This window comes from Marmota monax, unplaced genomic scaffold, assembly GCF_021218885.2.
Source record: "Marmota monax isolate L192 unplaced genomic scaffold, Marmota_monax_Labrador192_F-V1.1 WCK01_AAM20220418_F8-fsc00045, whole genome shotgun sequence".
Lineage (NCBI taxonomy): Eukaryota > Metazoa > Chordata > Mammalia > Rodentia > Sciuridae > Marmota > Marmota monax.
This window is the reverse complement of record NW_026692132.1, coordinates 11,047,350-11,072,083: the sequence shown is the minus strand read 5'-3', so window position 1 is coordinate 11,072,083 and position 24,734 is coordinate 11,047,350. Positions and strand designations below refer to the sequence as shown.

The window sequence follows — 24,734 nt, the reverse complement described above, 5'->3', positions numbered from 1 at the left end:
ACAATGGTACTATGTGCAAATGCCCTGCTAGAGAAAGAATAAAGCAACGAACAAAATATATTCTGTCCCTGCCCATGTGCAAGTTAGAATTTATCCAGGAAAACAATTGTTTTTTTTTTTTTAAAAAAAGTCAATAGTCTTGCAAAATTGCAAAGGAGATGTGTTGATCAGATACATCTGATCCTACCTCTCCCTATCAGTTTGAAAAATTCAGAAACCTTAATTATTTCAGGGATTTCCTACGCTGTGGTCTGTAAATGGGGATAAGTGTCCCCTTGGGTGGTAACACTTACCATTAGGTAAGTGGGAACTCAGGTTCACTTCTCACCCGCCTTGAGTTTTAAAGCAGTATATTGGCCCTGAGTGTAAAGAATTCCTGAACAACTTAAAATAATTCATGTTAGCATTGAGAAAATTAATTATGTACTCTAATATTTGGGAATAAGATAGCCAGATAAAATACAGGAATTACATTTTTATTTGAATTTCAGCTAATAGTTAATAATAATAATTAAAATATTTAACATTGGTATGTTCCAAATAATGCAAGGCACATTCTTTTTAATTTTTTCATTTTTGTACTAGGGATTAATCCAAAAGGTGCTTTACCACTGAGTTGCATCCCGGTTCTTTTTAGTTTTTATTTTGAGACAGTGTCTTACTGAGTTTCTGAAGCTGGCCTCAAACTTGTGATCCTCTTGCCTCCTGTGTCATAGGGATTACAGGCAGGCTGTGTTTTAATTTGCTAACTCTGGCAACCCTAATCTAGGTAACAAAAGTTTAGTGTTTTCAGAGTCACTGATTTCAACAAAACTGAGTTGCCCACTGATAACTGAGTAATGTTTTTGATTAGATACCACTAAATGATTTCTGAGATATAAAATAGGTATTCAAAATTATGAAGAATTTTGCTATAATTATTTTTCCTGGGCCTCTCTACTTATTTGAAAAGTCTTCTTCAAGATTTATGATCTATAAAAACGCAAAAAAGTAATAGAATCTGTGCTGAATCCTGTTGTATTATAGCAATGGGTAAGATTTATAAATGCACATTTGAAAGATAAGCTGCAACCACTTTAAAATTGCATTTGTAATAAAATTTTAATTTGTCTTTAATAGCTACTGACATTTGTAATATTTTTATATTGTTTTGACCAAATTGTGTACTTATAGTAATGAATATAATGTCAATGACAAAAAATTAAGAAGGAATTTTTTTGTTGGGTGTAGTAGCACACACAGCTTTGGAGGCCAAGGCAGGAGGATTGCAAGTTCAAAGCCGGTCTCAGCAACTCATTGAGATCCTGTCTCAAAATAAAAAATAAAAAGGGCTGGGGATGTGGTTCAGTGTTAAGCATCCCTGGGTTCAATCCCTGGTATAAAAAGAGAAGAAAAAAAAAATCTATGTTTACATTTTGTAGATCCTTTGCAAGTACAGCAATTTTTATGTTTTAATGTTAAGTTAAAAATGGGCAAGGGAGTTGGGCACCATGTCACACCCCTACTCAGGAGCTTAGGCAGAAAGATCTTTTGAGACCTGGAGTTCAAGGCCAGCCTGGGTAACATAGTGAGACTCCTGTCAACCTCCCACAAGCACAGACACAAAAAGGCCAGGGAAGTTTTTTTTCAAAATTCTTCTGGTGTAAGGATCACAAAAATATTTCAATAATCTCAAGAGTGAGCCGGAAATGGTTTAGAAAGTCTTTAAGGCTCGAAAATGGATTGAAATTTCCATGTGACAAATGAAGTTAGTCTTTCTAATAGTTGCATATGGAGCTTTAGCTGTTCAGAATAGTCAAATCCACCTTAACCAGAAGATGTCTCAGCACAGTCCAATTTTGTGCTGAATGTGCTGTATTCCATGCCCATGGGAGGATGAAGTACTGCATAACCTTTATGGTTCTGTCTTTGATTGTCTTTAATCCACCAGAAGACACAAAAATCAGATGAGCTCTCTCAATCCATTTGTTAACCTGGCATGTAATGTTCTTAGATAAAATTGCTTATGTTTACTGCTTAAACAGAGAATATGGAGGGAAATATGGCAATGCAGTTAGACTCAAAGACTTCAGGTTTCTGTGAGAATGTAAATGTAATGTCCCAGAGACCTCCTTTGTAACACAAGAGGCTAAAAGGAAGATTTTCCTCCCCTAGGTCAAGCCATCTTTTATATCATCTGACAGAAACAACGCACCTATTAAGACAATTCCAACCTTTAAAACAGTGAAAATAAACTATGAAGGAGAGTTGAATGTTATCTTTTACATAATCCTATGCTTCCTTTCCCCCCCCCCCTTTGGTACTGGTGGGGATTAAACACTTGGCCTCCCACTTGCACAAATGCTTTTGTGTTGAGCTACATTCCCAACCCTCAAAAAAAAAAAAAAAAAAAAAACACAAACAAACAACAACAAAAAACTCTTGAGACAGGGTCTCCCTAAATTGCCCTGGCTGGACTCCAATTTGAGATCCTCCTGCCTGAGCTTCCTGAGTAGCTGGGATTACAAGCTGCAGCCACCATACTCAGCTCTTAGGCTTCCTTTATGGAGCAAAACAAAAAGTGAAAATAATTAGAAAGATTTTGGAGAGTTTCAGTTTTTTTTTTTTTAATGTCGAACTTTATGTTTAATAGATTGGAAAAATCTAACATTTTTATCTGTAAAGTACACGGTGGATGGAGGTTGGGAGGCAGAGGCGTTGACTTCTTCCAGTCAGGCTGACCAATGATCTCTATATCGGTTGTCAAGATTTCCTCTGACCCAAGAACAATGAAGCAAAGGTCTTTCAGTAAAAGCCACACGGATATGTCACAGTTAAGTCAGGCATGTGGAGGGTCACGGAAATCCCCGAGTGGGTTTGCCAGGCCACTGATTAAGGGGAAGTGCGTGTGGTTATTACCGCTGGAGTTCCCCTAAGTCTTAAAAGGAAAGCACCGGCGCACATGCAAACCACTGGGAGGAGAGCAGGACGAGGGTGTGTGTAGGTGGGGGCGGGGACGCGGGGGAGTCGGGGCGCGGCCTTTAAAGGCCGCACGAGACTCGGGCCCGCCCGAAACAGGCCAGGCGACTGGTGTACTGCGGAAGACTTGGCTGCTCCTCGCCGGTGCGTCGGCCTCGGTGGCGAGGGCTGCTGTGAGTGTGCGCGTGCGCAGTGCATCCCGGCCTCCCGCGGGGGTAGGGGACGGTCTGCGGGGGCCAGGGGTCTCGGGGCTGGGCGCGGAGGACCAGAGTCCGGGGGTGGCGCGGTATCAAACACCGCCTAGAGGTCTGCTGCAGATTGGCTACGGAGCTGTTCGGATCCGATCCCGGACACGCGAAAGAGCCTTTCCAGGGGGAGCCCCGGCCTCTTCTCTGGCGCGCCCCAGTGGCTGCGGCGGAGACTTGGCTCTTCCGCCCGCGAGAGGCGCCCGGGGCTGAGGATTCTAGGGGCGTCGGTGGTGGGCGGGAGACCCTTCGGGCTGTCGGGCTGTCTCCGCTGTAGCCACCCACCGTACGGTCTGTCTTGCTGCTAGGTGTTCAATTTCTCTTTCACTTTTGGGGTGAGCCAGTTAAATGCTGAAGCTTTGGCATTTTGATTGGATTGCCAAGAGGTATCACCTGGTCTTTGTGAGTGCCAGATAAGATTCAAGACAGAGAGCCTAAAGCAGAGAGCTAGCACAGTAAGGACTCAATAAAATATTTAATGATCAAATGGAGGAATGTTTCCAAGTGGTGGCAGAAGGAATGCAGATTTTTGATTATTTTCCTGGTGATCAGCATAGAAATCCAATAGTACTCTTAATCTAGTCGGTAAATCATGCAGGTATTTACCTGATGCTAAAATAACAATAATATGAACTTTCTATTTGTCACCAACATTAAATGTTGCTACCTGCTATATGCTAGGTTATCTTCTGAAGACTATATATGTATTTGTCACGTTTAATTATGACAATCTTATGAAGCAGTTATGATAACCATCTCAAATTGAAAATGAAGAAAGTAAGGTCCTGAGGACTTAATTGTTCAAAGTCACACTCCTGGTAAAAGGGTACTAATTTGTTTTGAAAATCCAAGATATCTGATTCCAAAGCCTGATAGTAAATAATCATTAAGCTGACTTTGTAGTCATGGGTGTAAAATTTATGTTTTTAGTACCATGTAAATCTGGGTACTGTGACCATATAGGACTTAGTCAAGTTTGCTAATATTTACTTCTTCAACAAGAATATTTTGGGCAAGGTCTGAGGCTTGGTAGTAGAGTGCTTGCCTCGCATGTGGAAGAACCTGGGGCCAATCCCTAGTACCACACACACACACACAAAAAAAAACAGAACAAAACAAACAAAAAATCCCCAACGACAAGTCAATGTCTGTTCTATGCCAAGTTGTCTGTGGCTGTTGTGGAACCGAGGGCTGGTACAGAAATCAAACATAGTTCCCATTCTGAAGGATGTCATAGTCTAGGGGGAGGCAGAAGGAAAAGGGATATTAACTAGTGTCAGAGAGATGGGATATAACTGGTGTCAGAGAGATGGAAATGTTCAATGTCTGAGAGGATAGGGATACCCAACAGCCCTGGGATTAGGGAGGTTGCTCATCAGAAATGATAGAGTAAGAAGAAGAGAGTTGGGGAACCTGAGCATATCTGAGAAGGAACCACTAGAAAGGAAAGAGGAATTTCAAGAGTGGTATCAGGGAAGTCAAGGGAATAGAGCATTTTTAAGAGGAAATGTACCCCAGAGTCAGAGGCAAAACTTTCCATTAGTTTTGGCAAGGAAGTCACTGGTGGTGTTAATATTATTTTTCAGTGATGCTGGTATAAGGAGTAAGTGGGAGGGAGTGAAGTGGAGACATTGATGGTAGAGACATGTTCAATTCCTTTGTCCATGAAGAGAGGGAGAGATGAAGGGGAATTGCTAGAGTAAAAAACTGGGGTTGAAAGAAGATTTGTTGTTGTCATTTGTTTCCATTTGAAAGTTGAGATAGACTTCAGTATGACTGTTACAAGGAAGGAAGAGAGCCAGTAGAGAGTGAGAGTTGGAGACTTGAGGGGAGATGGGATTCAGAGCTAGTGAGGCAGTAGGAGAGCATGGAATTCCACAGAGGGACAGGTCTTGCATTGAGGCAGTAAGGAGGTTGTGAGCAAGAAGGTATGGATGTGAGAATGTGAAAGACTCACTGCCCAACAATGCCCTTTTCTTTAAGAAACAGAAGGCAATAAGTGAAAATGAGGAGGGGAGAAATTTGAGGAAGGTCTTGAAGGCTTGGAAGAGTTGCATAGGACCATGGCTAAAATGGGTTCTAAGGGACAAGAATGAGTCTGAGTGATGCTGGTCCTAGATTTTGAAATATTGTGGTCCAAGAAAAAACTTATTTTGAAATGGTGAAATTCATAAAAGGCATGTGGATTAAGAGCATTGTATCAATGTTCATTTTTTTTATTTCTATAATTGTACTATGGTTATGTAAGATGTTATTTTTGGAAAAGTTGACCACAGAGAATGTGGGAACTCTGTATTATTATTTTTGTCAGTTTATAACTGTAAATTAACTTCAAAATAAGACAATTTAAAAATTAGCAAAATATTATAACCAAATTCTATGCCAGCCAAATGTAACATGTCTACTTGACACCAGCTTGAGAGCTCTGATCATTGTATGGGACTTCTTGGCCTTGGTGATGGCTAGGGAAGCACTTTTATTTTTTATTTGTTTTATTTTGTTTTTGTGGAGCTTGCACATGCTAGGCAAGTACTCGAACACTGAACTATGTCGCCAGTCCCAACTTGTATAGCATCTTGTACATGATAGGCAATTAGTAAATACTACTGTTCTATTTTAGAGAAAATACTTTAAGAAAAAATGATTATGTTACATCTATGAATTATTTGACTTTTAAAGATCTCTCTCTCTCTCTTTCTCTCTCTCTCTTAAACAGGTTTACAAAGGACACAAATTGTTTTACTACTTCTAGCTTTTTTCTAGTTTCTTCTATAAATCAAAACATCTCAAAATGGAGGCCTAAAACCCTTAAAAGGGACCTAGTCTAATCTCGGGAGGTAGTTTTGTGCATGAAATAACAATTAATAGTTAACTGAACTTTTGGTGTAGTATCCAAAAAATGTTAATTTTAAGAAATCTAATTATATGAACTGTAACTATAATGATTTTTGAATTTGATTTGTAGAAGTAAAGAAGTTGGAAGAAATGGTTGAAGCACTCTTTTCAAAGTTGGCTAGGCAATCTCCTACTAATTGATGTTAGAGTAGAAAAAAGTACCTGTGTTTGGTCAAATTTAAAAATGAGTGATAGTTACCAGGAACCAAGAGCTGATATTTCACTATCTGCAAGATTAGAGAAATATGCAAATGAAGTATTTGACATAGACAATGACAAAGAATGTGAAAACCAAAACATTTTAATAAGTTCAACAAATTTAGAGGAAATAGGAAAGATAAACATGATAACTGATGAAGAAATTATCACGTAGAAGGCCACTGATATTTTAAAAGTCTAAATATAAGTTTTTTCAAATAGGCTCTTGTCTCTGAGAATGATGAAGAATGATGGCTAAATGGTTACATATTTTTTTCAGAAAGGAAATTTATGTAAAGACAACTTTTTTTTTTTTTAATAACAATGTGTAACAATTTTGACCATAGGAAGGCATAGTGAAGTTGGTCACAGTAACTTTTGAGGAAATAATCATTGGTAACAGTCTCTGAAGTTTCTTCTGCTACCTGGAAATCCCGTTCAAAAATAAGCCTTGAAGTCTACATTAGAAAACACCAACATCTGTGGGCTCAAAGAAACCATACCTGCCAACCACTGGTAAAAAAAACAATCATAGAGATTGCTAGTATTATTGACAGAGAACCTATTTATTAACAGCTTGTAAGTCATAATTGAAAACTTCTAATTTTTGAGGTTTCTGTGATAATTTTTAGTTTGGTTTTTGTCATGATAAATTCTGGTTCAAGGTACACTGTGAAATAATTTCTGACCCAAGACAAATTTATATGATTTGATGATTCATCTTAGCATATAGATTTGGCATTTTGTAACTTTTGATTGTTTTCAAAATTAAATCCACTATCCGAGAAAATTTGATGTAACCTGAATATAGCAATGAACTTCAATATCATTATTGGTGATTTGTGGCAGTCTCCATTTTCAGCACCTTCTATCTACCATAATTACCAAGGGTAATTGGTTCTAGCCAATTACATCATTAGAACAAAGAAATGGTAACATTGAGTTATCTCAATGGCATGAAACTGGGTCCAAAAGACCAAATAAGCAGATACATTAGTCTCTAATGATTTATTTAAAATAGAATGTTTGATTTTTTTTTAAATTTCATAACATCACTAAGCAAAAATGTTCCTGATGATCAATGAGGAAGTAATTATTATATAATAAATATTGAAAACAAGTTTTAGATGGCAGTCAATTCTGTTACTACTTAATCTTCAGAGGGAAACTTCAGATTTTTGTTCTCCTTATTAAAAATGATCATAAACGGAAGAATTACTTAATTTGAGAAAGATTTGGGATAAACCATATTTCACTGAGTCTAAGATGCCCTCACGTATGAGTCATACTATTATTTTATGTATCTCTAAGAAATAAAAATGTTGCTAACTAAAATATGCTATTGATTGTAAGCTACCTCTTGATAACAGATATCAAAGCAAGTATCTTTAATTAAATCAATGACCTATGGTAATGTAATCTTCCTGTGAGATATGAGATCGATCTTGTGCTATTTTTTTTTTGCTACCAAATTTTACAATTTCCAAACAAAACAAAACAAACATACACTGAATATTTTTGTGTGTGATGCTTATGGAGCATAGCTTTCTACCATGAAAAGAAGCTAGCATTATGAGGCAAACACTCTGCAGGTTGGTGAAGGCCACTGCTGTACCCTGGTGGTCTGCAAAAAGGTGATCTAGGTGTAGAGGTGCTTCCTGATAATCTAAAACACTTTATGCCTCTAGGAAGGATTTTAATTTTGTCACAGGTTACTATGTAACATCTTATTTACATTGTATGTATAAAGGTTATACAAAGATGTTGTTGTAACTGTCCCTTAACATGCATCAGTGTAGAATTTAGACTCTCTCCATGCTGAAACCCTAAATGCATAGAAGAAAGAATGAAAGAATTCTCATTTTAGATGTTCCACCTAGAAGTAAAACTGATAAAAAAAAACAAAACAAAACAAAACAAAAAAACATGCACAAAACTACCTCCCCAGAGAAAGGCTGGTCCCTTTTACTCCTCATTCATTTCGTTATGAATATAGTAGAAAATAGCATCTTCTTATCAAATTTGATGAAGAATGCCAACTCATTTAAAATGAAGTACGACTTTTCATGTGAACTGTACCGGATGTCCACATATTCCACTTTCCCCTCAGGAGTTCCCGTCTCGGAAAGGAGTCTTGCTCGTGCTGGTTTCTATTACACTGGTGTGAAAGACAAGGTCAAATGCTTCTGTTGTGGCCTCATGCTGGATAACTGGAAACACGGAGACAATCCTATCGAAAAGCATAAAAAATTGTATCCTAGTTGCAGCTTTGTTCAGAATCTAAATTCAGTTAACAATTCGAAAGCCACTTCTCAGCCTTCTTTTTCTTCTTCAGTAACAAATTCCACACATTCATTACTTCCAAGTTTGGAAAACAGTGGATATTTTAGTGGCTCTTATTCAAGCTTTCCATCAAATCCTGTCAACTCCAGAGCAAATCAAGATTTTTCTGCCTTGAGGATAAATCCCTATCATTGTTCAATGAATACTGAAAAGGCCAGATTACTCACTTATCAAATGTGGCCATTGACCTTTCTGTCACCTACAGAACTAGCCAAAGCAGGCTTTTACTACATAGGGCCTGGAGACAGAGTGGCTTGCTTTGCCTGCGGTGGAAAATTGAGCAATTGGGAACCAAAGGACGATGCTATGTCAGAACACCTAAGACATTTTCCCAACTGCCCGTTTGTAGAAAATCAGTTTCAAGATACTTCAAGATACACCGTTTCTAATCTGAGCATGCAGACACATGCAGCCCGCTTTAAAACGTTCTTTAACTGGCCTTCCAGTGTTCTGGTTCATCCTGAGCAACTTGCAAGTGCAGGTTTTTATTATGTGGGTAAGGAACTTAATCTGATAATTTAAAAAGTTCAGCATGTTTTATTTTATACATTTTAGTGGGAAATTATATGTATTCATAAGTTTTGGTCTAAAATAATTTTAGGTCACAGTGATGATGTCAAATGCTTTTGCTGTGATGGTGGACTGAGGTGTTGGGAGTTGGGAGATGATCCATGGGTGGAACATGCCAAGTGGTTTCCAAGGTAATTGTTTTGAAATTCTCTTTGCAAATGCTTGTGATTATCATGAAGTGGGTTTGATGTGTTTGCCCTCCAGTCAGCTGTCATATTATTCTTTGTTCAAAAAATATATTTGTGACTAAGTTTAGAATGGGTTATTTAGAAAAATAATTACTTAAAATGCTTTAATGGGTTTAAGACAAAGGAAAAGTAGGTTTAGGATGTTTTTTATGTAAAAATTTATATATTCTATTAACACAAAAAAATCATAAAGCATTTAAATCATATGAAAAAGTACTAGGAGTAAATCAAATTTGTGTTAATTATGGTAGCACCTTAATAAACAAATAATAAATAAAAGATTCACATGCAAAAAATATGAATCCTATTACAGAATATTTATAGGTTAGTTTTACCAAAAAAAAAAAAAATTCAAGACAAAGAAATACAGTAGAATTAGTTCTCACTGGGCTAAGATTTATTTATTCTTCTAAGCTTATAATCAGTGATCTAAAATGACTCTGGATTTGGGATGCTTAGACAGCTTTTTAATAGAATAAACACATAGGGATGATAAATTTATGTTATTAAATTTCCTTTCACTTTTATAAAATTATCCTTCAAACTTTGTTTATATTTGAGGTGTGAGTACTTGATAAGAATTAAAGGACAAGAATTCATCAGTCAAGTTCAAGCCAGTTATCCCCATCTGCTTGAACAGGTAGGTAGGGAAGTTTCTTTTTTCCTTTTAAATCACTGGTTACCAACAGACAGTTTGTTTTTAATAATTATAAAGTATATTTTAGTCAAAAGACAAAAGTTTTTAAAACACACTTTTCTTTTTCATAAACTTGATATGGTCCTAGAAAGTACTATTTTTTGGAGAAAAGTAGATCCATAATTCATAACCCCCTGAAAAATAAGATTTGTTATCTTTGTTTTCAAGCATTCCTCCAATCAAGTTGAGGGGAAAAAATTGGCTGGAATTGTAGCATTTAATAGGTTTGCTATAAAACTTTTTCTTTAGAAAATTTGAGAAAGAATGTTATTGTTCTTTCTAATCTTTCTGGGAGAGCAAATGACAACTTATATAATAGTTTGGGGGTCAAAAACTGCCTAGCTGTGGTCAACAGACTGATATAGGGTTTACTCTATCCCAAAAGATAACCCAGGAGCATAAGATCTGTTAATGAGAGGCAAACTGATTATCTCATAGATCACTGAAGAGCTTTAGCCCTTTTCCTGCCTTCAGGAAAATAGATTTTATATGGTAGTACAAACACAGAGAAATTCTGTTGGTTTATGGCTGAGAGAATAGCTGGTGGATGTAAATAAAATACATCTTTTGATTAAACAATTTATTTTGTCAGTAAACCAGTCAGCTTGTAATAAATTTTAAAAAGTAGGTCTATTGGCTCGTTTTTATTGTGATGGGCAGTATGAAGTTTATATTTAATTGATATACATTTTTTTCTATAGCTGTTATCCACATCAGATACCCCAGAAGATGAAAATGCAGAGTCACCAAGTATGTATAAACATAATTACTTCATTGAGATAGACACATTTAGCATTATTAAGATTAAAAGGTGATAATAATAATATACGTTTGTATTGATTTATCATTTACAATGCATTTTCAAATATATCATGTTGGTATTTCTCAAACTTCAGTGCATATCGGAATTACCTGGAGAACTTTAAAAACTAGTGCAGATTTCTAGTTTATGCTTCAAACCTACTGAATTGAATCAGAGTATCTAAGGGTAGGACTTGGGTATCAGTAGTTAGTGGATTTGTTTTGTTGGTACTGAGGTTTGAATCCAGGGCCTTGAGGATGCTAAGCATATGCTCTTCCACTGAGCAATATCCACAGCCCTGGGCATCTAATTTTAGCAAAATACATACTTCTAGTCTAACCCTTATTCTTGGACCAGTATGGGAAGAGGTGTACTGTGATATTAGATTGTTCACATATGCTTTCTGTGAAATAAAGGAGAGTAGAAAAACAGTATTCCCATCCTTTAGTAAAGATCCCAAAGCTCAGAGAAGTTGAATGACTTGACCCTTACCTTAGAACTAAAAGGGGGGTAGAGCAAATGTTTGAACAAGTGCTTCTATTTCATTTTCTAGCATTAAATAAAATAAAATAAATATACATGTATTTACTATTCTTAGGGAAGCATAGGAAGCAGGATAAGCATGACTCCTGCTCTCATGAGCTAATGATCTTATGGATAAAAACAATACACAGATAGGAGAAAGGGATTTGGTGGGGAAAATAAAGTGTGATATGAGAGTGCCTGAGAGAACTAGAGGATCAGAAAAGGCTTTCTGGAAGAAATACTCATCTTGTCAGAGAACTCAAGGAAAAAGGAGTCAACCAGGTGACAAAGGGAAGAAAAGGACATTCTAGACATAGGGAACAGCATATAAAAGGCCTGTGTGAGATAGAACAAGCTCATTTGAAGAACTGAACAAAATTCTGTATGGTCAGAAGTAGGAGTTGCAAACAGATGAATGCATGAAGCAGGCTGGCGTAAGGGGTCAGCACTGCAGACAGAATTTGACCCAAGACCTATCAGTTTGTGACTTCTATCCTAGAGAGCAGAATGCAAATAATTGACAAGGGATGAAGCTGAAGAGGTAAACAGGATACAGATTGTATGTGGGCTTATAAGCTACAATGGAATTGTTGATGGAATTTAAGGCGTATAACACAATCAGATTTGTGGTTTTTTTGTTTGTTTTAAATCACTTTGGTTGTGGCATTGAGAATGGGCTGGAAGGGAACAATATTGTAGGAAGCCATTGCAGTAACAAAAGTGAGTGATGACAAAGACCCCTTGTGAAAATATGTATTTGATTTAGAAAGCTCATTTGTTAATCCAACACAGGGAAAAGGGAATCTCAATTCTTTGATCTCTGACATTCTGTTTCCTTCTCCTTCTTTTATATGTATATGGTATGACAGATAGCAAATGTTTTGTATCTAAATACAATCTTCTATATTCTTATTTTGGTAACTGAACATATATATCATTTTAAATTTAACGAAGTTTGTATAAAATAGTGCCTCTACATTTTCTAGTGTTTTAAGTTTGTGATATTTTAATAACTTTCAATTTTAAAGCATACAGACTATCCTAATGTGTGTTAAATTCTTTGTTCCACATAGTTGTTCATTTTGGACCTGGAGAAAACCATTCAGAAGATGCTGTCATGATGAATACACCTGTGGTTAAAGCTGCTTTGGAAATGGGCTTCAGTAGAAACCTGGTAAAACAGACAGTTCAGAGTAAAATCCTAACCGCTGGAGAGAATTATAAAACCATCAGTGATCTTGTATTAGATTTGCTTAATGCAGAAGATGAAATAAGGGAAGAGGCAAAAGAAAGAGCAACTGAGGAAAAAGAATCAGGTATGTATTTTTTTAGTATAGTCTCTCTTTCCATAAGAATGTGATATCACTCTATGTATCTTACTGAAAATATACTAATTGATCAGTCAACCCAGTCATATTTTTTGTATGTTTAGTATTCTGAATTCAAATTCTGAAAAAAATTTTTTCACACTAACATATATAGGAATTGCTGCTTAACTTGAAAATGTGTACGTTAAGAGGAAATATTTTTTTCCTTCTTTCCCTTATTTCATATTTTACTCTGAATAGTTAACTTTGAATGCAATTATTCATGGCACATTTTTAATCACTGGCTAGTTGCTCACTCCCCTTTTCTGTAAATCAGGGTGGGATAAGGGGCAATTATTAATTTTAATATTAGCATAACAGTATGTCTCATCCTGTGACTAAAAATGAATACACAAATTGTGATTAAGTGTCCTACATGCCCATACAAGAACTGAGTTCCCTTCCAATGACTGTTATTTAGGCAAGTCCTAGGGTACTGTTTCACATTCATTCAGGCAAGCTACCATGTCCTCCCATGCTAGCTAGCCTGTTAGCTACTCTGTTCTCTATTGCTCTGCCCAGAAGCTGTCTCCCTCTGGAGGACACACTCCATCTGGTTGCAACTTCTGTTATCATTCTGACATAAACAAAGAGAAATTCTGATCTCTCTTGCTGCTCTTTCCCAAGCTTGGACCCCACCCTGCCTCTTCAACACAGTTGAAGATAATAGACTGCCACTCTTAACAATCTCTTACTGGAGATTTAGGAACAAGAGGAAGAAATTATATCTCAGATGGCAATTTATAACTGGAAATAGATGTGGCCTCATTCTCATAAATCTCTCTACCTAGTGTCTGGTCCATCAATGTGTAGCTCTAGCCAGTTTACACAAAAAACTAGGAAAGTTGCGAACATGGTTTCCTTTATCAAAGATAAGGGCTCCAAATATTCAATACTCAGAGAGAGCAGAAAGCTTGCACTTGTCTTTGTTCACAGCCATTTGAGATCTATTTCTTTCCAGGGTGATTGACAGAGTGTCCACCCCATTTAAGGATGAACCTATTCCACCTATGAAGATAAATATGTCTTTTGCCCAATTCAGACAAATGTATCTGAACATAGTAATACAGCATCACACATTTACCAAGGTGTGAATTACTTAGTCTACACACCACCAGTACAGCAGGAACACAATCCAAGTCAGTATCTGTCCTGCCTAGTCAAGTTCTTCGCTTTTCATTGTGAAGTGGACATTAGGCAAGTGTGTCCTTTCTGTAGTCATCTCAGTTTTTTTGTTTGTTTTTGATACTGGGGATTGAACCCCTGGGGTTCAGACTTCTAAATCACTAGGATTATGGGCTAGTATCACCATGTCCAGCTGTCATCTGAGTCTTAATCACTGGTCATCACTCAACAATTGCCCCAAAATCTTCACATTTGTTGAGAAACCCAATGATGTCTAAATTCATCCACCTGTAGAAATGCTTATATTTCTTCCAAATAAAATTAACAAGGTCTCCAGAGATGACTCCAGATTGACAATGTACCATGATTTACACTGTCAAAAGGAGCTCTTAATGTCACCCTTCTATGTCTACTACTTAGCAGGCTGTCTGCACATAGCCTGTGCTCAAGAAAAAATTTTTTTGAATGAGTTAAGGAAAATACTTGCATTTAGGTTATTGATTATATTATAGTATTCCAAGAACAGTGGCAATTAATTTCTTAACAGATACATAAATAAAGAGGCAATTTAGGAAATTTTTTCTCAGAAAAAATAATATGTTTCAAAGATATATTCAAGTCTTCACTTGTTCCAAATGTATATGACTTTGAAATAAGAACTTTTCCCAAATACTAGCAATAAAATTTTAGAAATCTTAGGAATTTCAAAGAGGCTTGGGGTATTTCTCAATGGTAGAATGTTCAGGTAGACTGCTTGCCTAGCATACACAAGGCCATGGATTCAATTATCAGCACCAAGAAAGAAAAAAAGTAGTTCAGAGAGTTTATTAGGGCTAAGCAAAATGTTATTAGAAAAATAAATGTTATTTTGAAAAGTTAATGTACTTCAACACCAAGTATAAATTATATTTTATTTTCTAATATATTACTACTTGTCTAATATAGATAACTTAATGGTATATTTTGTTCTGAATCTTCTATACCTCTATTACTTTTTTTAATTCCTACTCTTTAAATTACTAAGGCTATTTTTAAAATTTCTTCAATAGTTATTTATAAAGTATCTTTGTAAATATACTATTCTAGGTTCTCGTCCTTTTCTCATTTATTCTCAAAGCTTCAGTTATATTCAGAATGTATATCTTCAGCCTTGACTTTTTTACTAAGTATCACTTTTTATTCTTTTTGAGATGGTTGTATTTATGTGTCCTATCATAATAGGACAAAGTCAATATGTCTTAAACCTCACAATCATCTGTCCTAAAATAATTATTCTTCAGACACCCAGCTTCTACCATTAGTTATTTTATAAACAGCTTTATAGTAGAAAAATAAATAAATTTTAAAAAGAAATAGCTTTATTGATTATGGTAAAGTATATGATAAGCTTAGGTTCTTAGTTCAAAGAGATGATAAAATCACAGTTTTTTTTTTTTCAGTACTGGGGATTGATCTAGGGGTGCTCTACCACTGAACTACATCCCCAGCCCTCTTTATTTTTCTTATTTTGATACAAAGTCTTACAAGTAGTTGCCCAGGCTAACCTCGAACTTTTGATCCTCCTGCCTTAGCCTCCAGGGTAGCTGGGATTACAGGTGTGCCTCACGGTACCTGGCAAATTGCAGTTTCAATCTACATAGTTTTGTTTTTTTTTTTAACCAATAAATTCAAATTTAGATCTTGAAGGAAAATAAGATGATTATATAAGGTCAATAGAAGGTAGTCATTGACAAAGAGGATTTACTCTTCAAAATGCTGTGAGTTTTTTCCTCATTATACAATATTTAGGTAATGGCCATATGTCTGATTTGAGAAAATAATTAAAATTTCCACTTAAAAATGAAAATTTAAAGAAATTTTATGAAATAGTAAACATTTTTAAAAATTGCTTTAATTCATTTGATTTTATGTTTCCCCAATTTGGCTAAATTGAATTAAGATTTTAATCTTATTGAGTTAACAGCTTAGCTGGATCACAGAATGACTGAAAGCACAAATCATGATGCCACCCTGTCTCAGTTTGACTTTGCTAGTTATGTGTCCTTTGGCAATTTATTTGCCTCTTCGTGGCTTTGTTTTCTCATCTGTTAAATGAAGGAATTAGTACTTACTTCAAATGGCTATTGCTTTTGCCCTCTCATATCTGCTCCCAGCTGCAGCTGTTAATTAAGGAAATATGGGACAAGAGTGATGGAGAATGAGGAATAGACAAATAGACACACATAGAGAGAAAACAGCGGGGCTAGGTGGACAGCCAAACTCTGATGCAGAGTTTGACTAACCCTGAGCTAACTCAGCATGTTTATTGTATAGGTTTCATCAAAAGGTTATTTGTGGGAAAGTTTTAGCAAAACATGCAATCTGAAGGATGCAGGACTGGGGAGGCATTAGGGTCATCTTGTTTTGCTCAGAATTCTCTATTCCTGGGAGTTGGTGTCTGAATTCTAGGCCTCTGCTGATAACTCTGAGCCTTTACAGAGTTTCTTCAGGCTGGTATCACCATAGCAACAGAGCCATCTTGACTTGCACTTTTGCACAGGCAGTTCCCAGTGCAACACAGCCACAAGAAAGTTGGAGCATGATTCATATAACTGTTCTCCACAGGCTATTATGAGGATGAAATGGGGTAACATGTGGGGTACCTAATGCAGTGCTCAGTGTCATTTCTCATAATCAGCGTTATCATGAGGCACAAGCAGCAGATACCCCAACCCTAGCAATCAATATCAGAGCCTTACTAATGGTAAATTGAAGATGGTTTTCATTGACTTATATATGTAAGTGTGGAAGAAAGTTTGTGAGCAGAGTTTGAACATCTTTGTGTTTGTTTTCTTTTTTATAAAGAAGACCTATTATTAATTCGGAAGAATAGAATGGCACTTTTCCAACATCTGACTTGTGTAATTCCAATTCTGGATAGTCTACTAATTGCCAGAGTGATTAATGAACAAGAGCATGATGTAATTAAGCAGAAAACACAGACTTCTTTACAAGCAAGAGAACTGATTGACACCATTTTAGTAAAAGGAAATACCGCAGCCACTGTATTCAAAAACTCTCTACAAGAAACTGACCCTATGTTATACAAGCATTTATTTGGTGAGTGCAAGAAAATTATTTTTGGGAAGTTCCTAGGTCAGTTCCAAAATATACTCAAACAATTGGTGATTATTGAAAAGAATTCAACCTAATTTATTAAACTGTACAAAAAGATTAAAGACTTTTGTTGCCTTGACATTATGAGTGTTTGGCCAAAGTGTAAACTACTAGTTTGAAAAATATATTCTTATTTGTCATAATAATATTTTTTCTTTCTTTTATTCCTTTAGTGCAACAGGACATAAGGTGTATTCGCACAGAAGATACTTCAGGTAATAATATTAACACTTTAAGCTGCTAGAAAACATTGTCTTTATTTTCTTGGTTTTTTTAAAAGGAGGAGAAGCAAATTGCCTTTTATTATTATTTTTTTCCCCTTTTTCTCAGATCTACCAATGGAAGAACAATTGCGGAGACTACAAGAAGAAAGAACATGTAAAGTGTGCATGGACAAAGAAGTGTCCATAGTGTTCATTCCTTGTGGTCATCTAGTAGTATGCAAAGATTGTGCCCCTTCTCTAAGAAAATGTCCGATTTGTAGGGGTACCATCAAGGGTACAGTTCGTACATTTCTTTCATGAAGAAGGTCCAAAACTTTTGTCTAAACTCTGGAATTAAGGGATTAAGTATATTATGATTTTAACTTTTACATTCATTTGCTTTCCTTAAATTTATTTATTTATTTGCAACTTGGAAAATTTTGTTTTATATAAGTATGTTTATGTAAATATATATCTAAAATACACAAACAATAATAAGAGAATGATGGGCTTTTGTTCATGGAAACAAAAAATAGGAATAGCACTACAAACATAATAATAAAGTTTCAGCATTATTGAAATTATAAATGAAGTAAGATTTAAGATATATATTTGTCAAATGACTTTTTTTAGGGACATGGCATTTTTGCAAAGAATTTTGTGAGGAACAATTTAATAAAGCAATGAAAATTACTCTTATTCTTGGTATCTTGATTTCTATGATATTAGATAGTTCAGTCACTCCAGATTCTTTCTGTACCTCTTTAAGGCCTTTTGAATGTTGGACTGAGGTCTAGATCCCTTCTGGAAAGATGCTTCTTCATTTATACTTGTAGAGCACAGTATAAATGTGCCTTTTTTTTTTCTGTAGGATATTATGGGATGCTTTAGACAAAAGTCAAGCAGTCCCCTCAGTAAGTTTGTTTTTTCACTTGCTTATTGATTCACCTAGGAAGTCATGTGTGCCAGTCCTACCCACTGGGGGAAACCTTTTTTTTTTTTTGGCACTGAGGATCGAACCCAGGGCTGCTTAACCACTGAGCCATATCCACAGCCCTTTTTATATATTTTATTTAGAGACAGGATCTCACTGAGTTACGAAGTTCCTCGATAAGTTGCTGAGGCTGGCTTTAAACTCATGATCCTCCTGCTTCAGCCTCCCAAGCTGCTGGGATTACAGGCATGCACCACCGCACCTGGCCCTATGTTTTTATTCATACCACTCAAGTATGAATTCCAGGACTTAGAAAGTGGACTGACTAGCAACCCTTATGACCAACAGCTTGTTCCTGGAAGTAAACTGTTCTGTATTGTCAGTGCAGCAAAATTTCCTTCTCTGTCTTACTTTTTTTGGTACTCAACATGTTCAACTCATAATTCTCTATCCTTTGTTTCCTACAGGGATTTAAAGCCAGAAATAAAACTGTAATAGGGAATAAAAGCCAGGCAAAGGCCAGTCATTTAAACTAGTTATAGAGATCTGTTAGAAAGATTAAGAACTATGCAAGGGGAAGGAGGGAAGAATCCATCTCTTCATTCTGATGCTGGATGACCATTTCCTTGAGAAAAACCTAACCCTAAACCTAACCCTAATCCTAACCCTAACCCAGGCTCAGCTGGCTAACTACTTTAAAATCAGTGACCTCCTGGTGTACTAGGATTCATTAATTGTAATATTGCTTGGATGAGTTGTTACTTAGCTATAGGATAAATATTTAGACACTAGACCTTTTTTTTTGGTAACCTCTATTTTGGTATGGTTTTTATTTTGCATACTACAGTTAATATTTGAACTTATCTTGCTACATCCATGTAAAACTTTTGTTCATTTCTCATTTTTTATAATAAATAGCAGAAATAACTAACTTATTTATTCAAATGTTATTTCTCTATTAGTTAAAAATATGTTCTGAAAAAAATTATTTTAGATAATAAAAATGGTAACTCCATTTGCTGACCATATGTCAGGCCATATTTTGGGGTGCTTAAGTGTTAATCCCTTTGACTGCTTCCAGCTCCACTCCCCACTCAACCAGTCTTCAGTGGCCATAATTGGGTGGATTACTTAAACAACATACACTGTATAATAAGTATTATAATAAGTATTATATAACTGTATAATAAGTATTATAATTCAGAACTTTGCAGTGGGTTTAGTTTCATAATTAGGAAATATCAGGTAGCTTCTATTTACCCTTTTTATTAATTCCCTTATATTGCTTGATGCAATTGCCTATTAAGATCTTTTGTGGTTACAGGCCATGTAACCATCTCCTTTCCATGAAGGTGGTATCCTTTGGTTTTATGCACATCAGAGTGGACAGTGTAAATATGTACTAAGTACATTGCAGGCAAAGCAGACAGGTGTGATGTTTAAGAAATTTATTATTTCAGCAGCAACACTAATACTCTTGAAACAGAATATCAGTGGATTTGCATTTCTTTCTACCCCCTACACCTCTAATCAAGGAGATTTTGGTGAAGTCTAATTTCCAGAGTTTATACCATACAAATAATTGGTATTTTTTTCAACAAAACTGCTCCCCACCAAATTATCATGACCCTGCAGAATCTTCAGCCTCATTTCCTCCACGTTCCCCACTGCTTACTATTTTCCAGTCACCTTTCTTCAACATGGCAAAGTGCTTTTTGTTTCAGGGTCTTTGTTTAGGGATGGAAAAGGGAGTCATCATTTTCCTGCTCATCCAAAAGGGTCATTACCCAAAGTACAGCATCCCTTTATGTTCAAAATATTAGAAAAACTAGGGATAACAGGAACTTACCTCGACATTGTAAAAGCTATCTATGCTAAGCCCCAGGCTAGCATCATTCTCAATGGAGAAAAATTGAAGACATTCCCCCTAAAATCTGGAACAAGACAGGGATGCCCTCTATCACCACTTCTATTCAATATAGTTCTCAAAACACTGGCCAGAGCAATTAGACAGACGAAAGAAATTAAAGGCATAAAAATAGGAAAGGAAGAACTTAAATTATCACTATTTGCAGATGACATGATTCTATACCTAGAAGACCCAAAAGGGTCTACAAAAAAACTACTAGAACTAATAAATGAATTCAGCAAAGTGGCAGGATATAAAATCAACACGCATAAATCAAAGGCATTTCTGTATATCAGCGACAAAACTTCTGAAATGGAAATGAGGAAAAACACTCCATTCACAATATCCTCAAAAAAAATAAAATACTTGGGAATCAACCTAACAAAAGAGGTGAAAGATTTATATAATGAAAACTACAAAACCCTAAAAAGAGAAGTAGAAGATCTTAGAAGATGGAAAAATATACCCTGTTCATGGATAGGCAGAACTAACATCATCAAAATGGCGATATTACCAAAAGTTCTCTATAGGTTTAATGCAATGCCAATCAAAATCCCAGTGGCATTTCTTGTAGAAATGGATAAAGCAATCATGAAATTCATATGGAAAAATAAAAGACCCAGAATAGCAAAAGCAATTCTAAGCAGGAAGTGCGAATCAGGCGGTATAGCGATACCAGACTTAAAACTATATTACAGAGCAATAGTAACAAAAACAGCATGGTACTGGTACCAAAACAGGAGGGTGGACCAATGGTACAGAATAGAGGACACAGAGACTAATCCACAAAGCTACAACTATCTTATATTTGATAAAGGAGCTAAAAGCATGCAATGGAGGGAGGATAGCATCTTCAACAAATGGTGCTGGGAAAACTGGAAATCCATATGCAACAAAATGAAACTGAATCCCCTCCTCTCGCCATGCACAAAAGTTAACTCAAAGTGGATCAAGGAGCTAGATATCAAATCAGAGACTCTGCGTCTGATAGAAGAAAAAGTTGGCTCCGATCTACATATTGTAGGGTCGGGCTCCAAATTCCTTAATAGGACACCCATAGCACAAAAGTTGATAACAAAAATCAACAAATGGGACTTACTTAAACTGAAAAGTTTTCTCTCAGCAAGAGAAACAATAAAAGAGGTAAATAGGGAGCCTACATCTTGGGAACAAATTTTTACTCCTCACACTTCAGATAGAGCCCTAATATCCAGAGTATACAAAGAACTCAAAAAATTAAACAATAAGAAAACAAATAACCCAATCAACAAATGGGCCAAAGACCTGAACAGACACTTCTCAGAGGAGGACATACAATCAATCAACAAGTACATGAAAAAATGCTCACCATCTCTAGCAGTCAGAGAAATGCAAATCAAAACCACCCTAAGATACCATCTCACTCCAGTAAGATTGCCAGCCATTGTGAAGTCAAACAACAACAAGTGCTGGAGAGGATGTGGGGAAAAGGGTACTCTTGTACATTGCTGGTGGGACTGCAAACTGGTGTGGCCAATCTGGAAAGCAGTATGGAGATTCCTGGGAAAGCTGGGAATGGAACCACCATTTGACCCAGCTATTGCCCTTCTTGGACTTTTCCCTGAAGACCTTAAAAGAGCGTACTACAGGGATACTGCTACAACGATGTTCATAGCAGCACAATTCACAATTGCTAGACTGTGGAACCAACCCAGATGCCCTTCAATAGATGAATGGATAAAAAAAAATGTGGCATTTATACACCATGGAGTATTACGCAGCACTAAAAAATGACAAAATCATAGAATTTGCAGGGAAATGGATGGCACTAGAGCAGATTATGCTTAGTGAAGCTAGCCAATCCCTAAAAAACAAATACCAAATGTCTTCTTTGATATAATGAGAGCAACTAAGAACAGAGCAGGGAGGAAGAGCAGGAAGAAAAGATTAACATTAAACAGATACATGAGGTGGGATGGAAAGGGAGAGAAAAGGGAAATTGCATGGTAATGGAGGGAGACCCTCATTGTTATACAAAATTACATATAAGAGGTTGTGAGGGGAATGGGAAAATAAACAAGGAGAGATATGAATTACAGTGGATGGGGTAGAGAGAGAAGATGGGATGGGAGGGAGGGGGGATGGTAGAGGATAGGAAAGGTAGCAGAATACAACAGTTACTAATAGGGCATTATGTAAAAATGTGGATGTGTAACCGATGTGATTCTGCAATCTGTATTTGGGGTAAAATTGGGAGTTCATAACCAACTTGAATCTAATGTATGAAACATGATATGTCAAGAGCTTTATAATGTTTTGAACAACCAATAAAAAAAATTAAAAAAAAAAAACAAAAGGGTCATTACCAACATTCCCTAAAACAATAGGTCAATAAGAAAACCAAGACAAATTTATTTTATCATAATGTTACACAACATAGAGGTCCTCAGGTTGAAGACGCCAAAGACCTAGGGTGAACAGTCTGTTTTTATGCTTAGGTTCTGTGAAGCAGGGACAGCTGTGTAGGAATATGATTGGACAAAAGGGTCTGAGCGAATGGGAAACCCAGCAAGGCCAGTCTATTCAGAATCCTATTGGCCCCTTAGTTGTGGTACTTCTTCCTCCTGGGTATGGGCAGGGCCGCTGTGGAATGAGGGTCCTAATTTCTTTATGACTACATTTAACACAGAAAGGCAAGGGAAGTTTGGAGTAATCGTTCTAGTTTTTATGGCTGGATTTGAGGGAAAGGGGTACGTGTTTCTATGACCCACCTTGGGGAAGAGGAATTCTGGTTTCTATGATTCACTTTAAGGGAGAATGAGGGAAACAAGATCAGGAGGTCAGAGGAAAACTTTGCTTCTAAATCCTTAATTTTGCACATAATTTTCTGAGCAACAACAAGTACTCTTCATTTCATTTACTCTTTCCTTGGCAAATTCCTACTCATTTTCCAGCCTCAGCCTAGAAGCAACTTTCTTAGAGGCTTTCTCTCACTTCCCCTTTTTCTAAATTATATCCTTTTGGTTATGTCTCTAATGGACTCTTCTTTTTTTATAACACGTATCTCAACTTGTATTTATACATTTATTGTTAGAGTCATGTTCTATTGTCTACATTTCTATAAGGACAAGACCCATGTATTTTGTTTGCCACTGTATATCCAGTACTTAGCACAGAATCTGACAAAACAATCCCTTATTGAATAAATGAATGAAGGAACAACTTCCTGAATGCAGCTGAGATGTGAGGGGGATTTCTTTTTTCTTTTTTTTGTACTGGGAATTGAACCCAGGGGTGCTTTCCACTAAGCCACATCTCAGCCTTTTTATTTTTTTGAGACTGGGTCTCCCTAAGTTGCTGAGGATCTTCCGAAGTTGCTGGGCTGGTTTTGAACTTGTGATGCTTCTGCCTCAGTCTCCAGAGATGCTGATTACAGATGTGGGCCACTACACCTGGGTAGGGGGGTGGATTTCTTCTTCCTTAAATGCAACTGTTGGTAAGTACTAAGGTCTACTCATTGATAGAAAATCATAAGTCAAATTCTGTACTTCTTTTTTTAAAAAATATTTTTATTTTTTAGTTTTAGATGGACACAGTATCTTCATTTTATTTATTTTTTTAAATGTGGTGCTGAGGATCAAACTCAGTGCCTCACACATGCCAGGCGAGGATGCTATCACTTGAGCCACATCCCAAGCCCCCAAATTCTGTACTTCTTTACATATCAAAAGGAATCTTCAGAAGGGAAAGATCAGTGTAGTTAAAAGGATTTGTGTAAGAAGTAGAATTTAGAACATTTTTCTCAATGATGAAACATGGCATTTCAACTCAGGAAAGAGCACAAGAAAAGACAGACACATAGCTGGGTGCAATGGCGAGGCCTGTAATCTCAGGGACTGGAAAGGTGAGGCAGGAGGACTGCAAGTTTGAGGCAAGCCTCAGCAACTTACAGACCCTCTCTCATAATTAGAAAAACAATAAAAAGGACTGGGGATAAGGAGATATAGATCAGTGGTAAAGGGTTAGGGATGTGGCTCAGTGGTTAAGTGCCCCTGGGTTCAATTCCAGGTATGAATAAAATAAATAAATATACAATAGATGCATAGGAAGAGTTTTGATCTCATTCATGATAGAGCAATAAAATTAAAACTACAGTGAGGGACTGGGGTTATGGTTCAGTGGTACAGCGTTTGCCTCACATGTGCCATCCTCAGCACCATATTAAAAAAAAATAAAGCTACTGTGCCCATCTACAACTAAAAAATATTTTAAGAACAAAACAAAACTACAGTGGACACTATTTCTTATCTAACAGTTGGCAACAATTCAAAAGTTGATAACATCCTTCCCTAATGAAGTTATGGGGAAAACATGCATTCCCATTACATTGCCGGTCCGATTGCAAAATGTCAACATTCCCACAGATAAGCATTTAGCTATATCCAGCAAAATTACATATGAACTGACATTTGAATTAGTAATCCAACTTTTGGAAATATATCCTAAAATAAGATACATGTCCATGATCCTTCATTACAACACTATTTGTAATAGCAAGAATGGAAACCATCCAGAAGTCCATCAGTAAGAAAGCCGTTGAATATACTATGGTACTAGTTTTGTCTCAGACCAGGGAAAAC

The 24,734-nt window shown here is 36.4% G+C and overlaps 1 protein-coding gene across 5 annotated transcripts; it reads left to right on the top strand.

Annotated features, from left to right (window-relative positions):
* The first annotated feature begins 2,985 nt into the window (after positions 1-2,985).
* Positions 2,986-17,971, top strand: Birc3 (baculoviral IAP repeat containing 3). 5 transcript variants are annotated; one of them, XM_046466716.2, is made up of 9 exons: positions 2,986-3,131; positions 5,920-9,135; positions 9,241-9,340; positions 9,959-10,037; positions 10,796-10,844; positions 12,495-12,737; positions 16,761-17,012; positions 17,243-17,284; positions 17,400-17,971. In XM_046466716.2, the coding sequence occupies exons 2-9, from the start codon at positions 8,127-8,129 to the stop codon at positions 17,591-17,593; spliced, it is 1,968 nt and encodes a 655-aa protein (XP_046322672.1). In that variant the 5' UTR covers positions 2,986-3,131; positions 5,920-8,126; the 3' UTR covers positions 17,594-17,971. The 5 variants fall into 5 exon arrangements, with proteins under 5 accessions (XP_046322672.1, XP_058426702.1, XP_046322653.1 ...); XM_046466697.2 differs by having other exon boundaries at positions 2,987-3,131; positions 16,758-17,012; XM_046466706.2 differs by having other exon boundaries at positions 3,062-3,173; positions 16,758-17,012.
* The last annotated feature ends 6,763 nt before the right edge of the window (positions 17,972-24,734 follow it).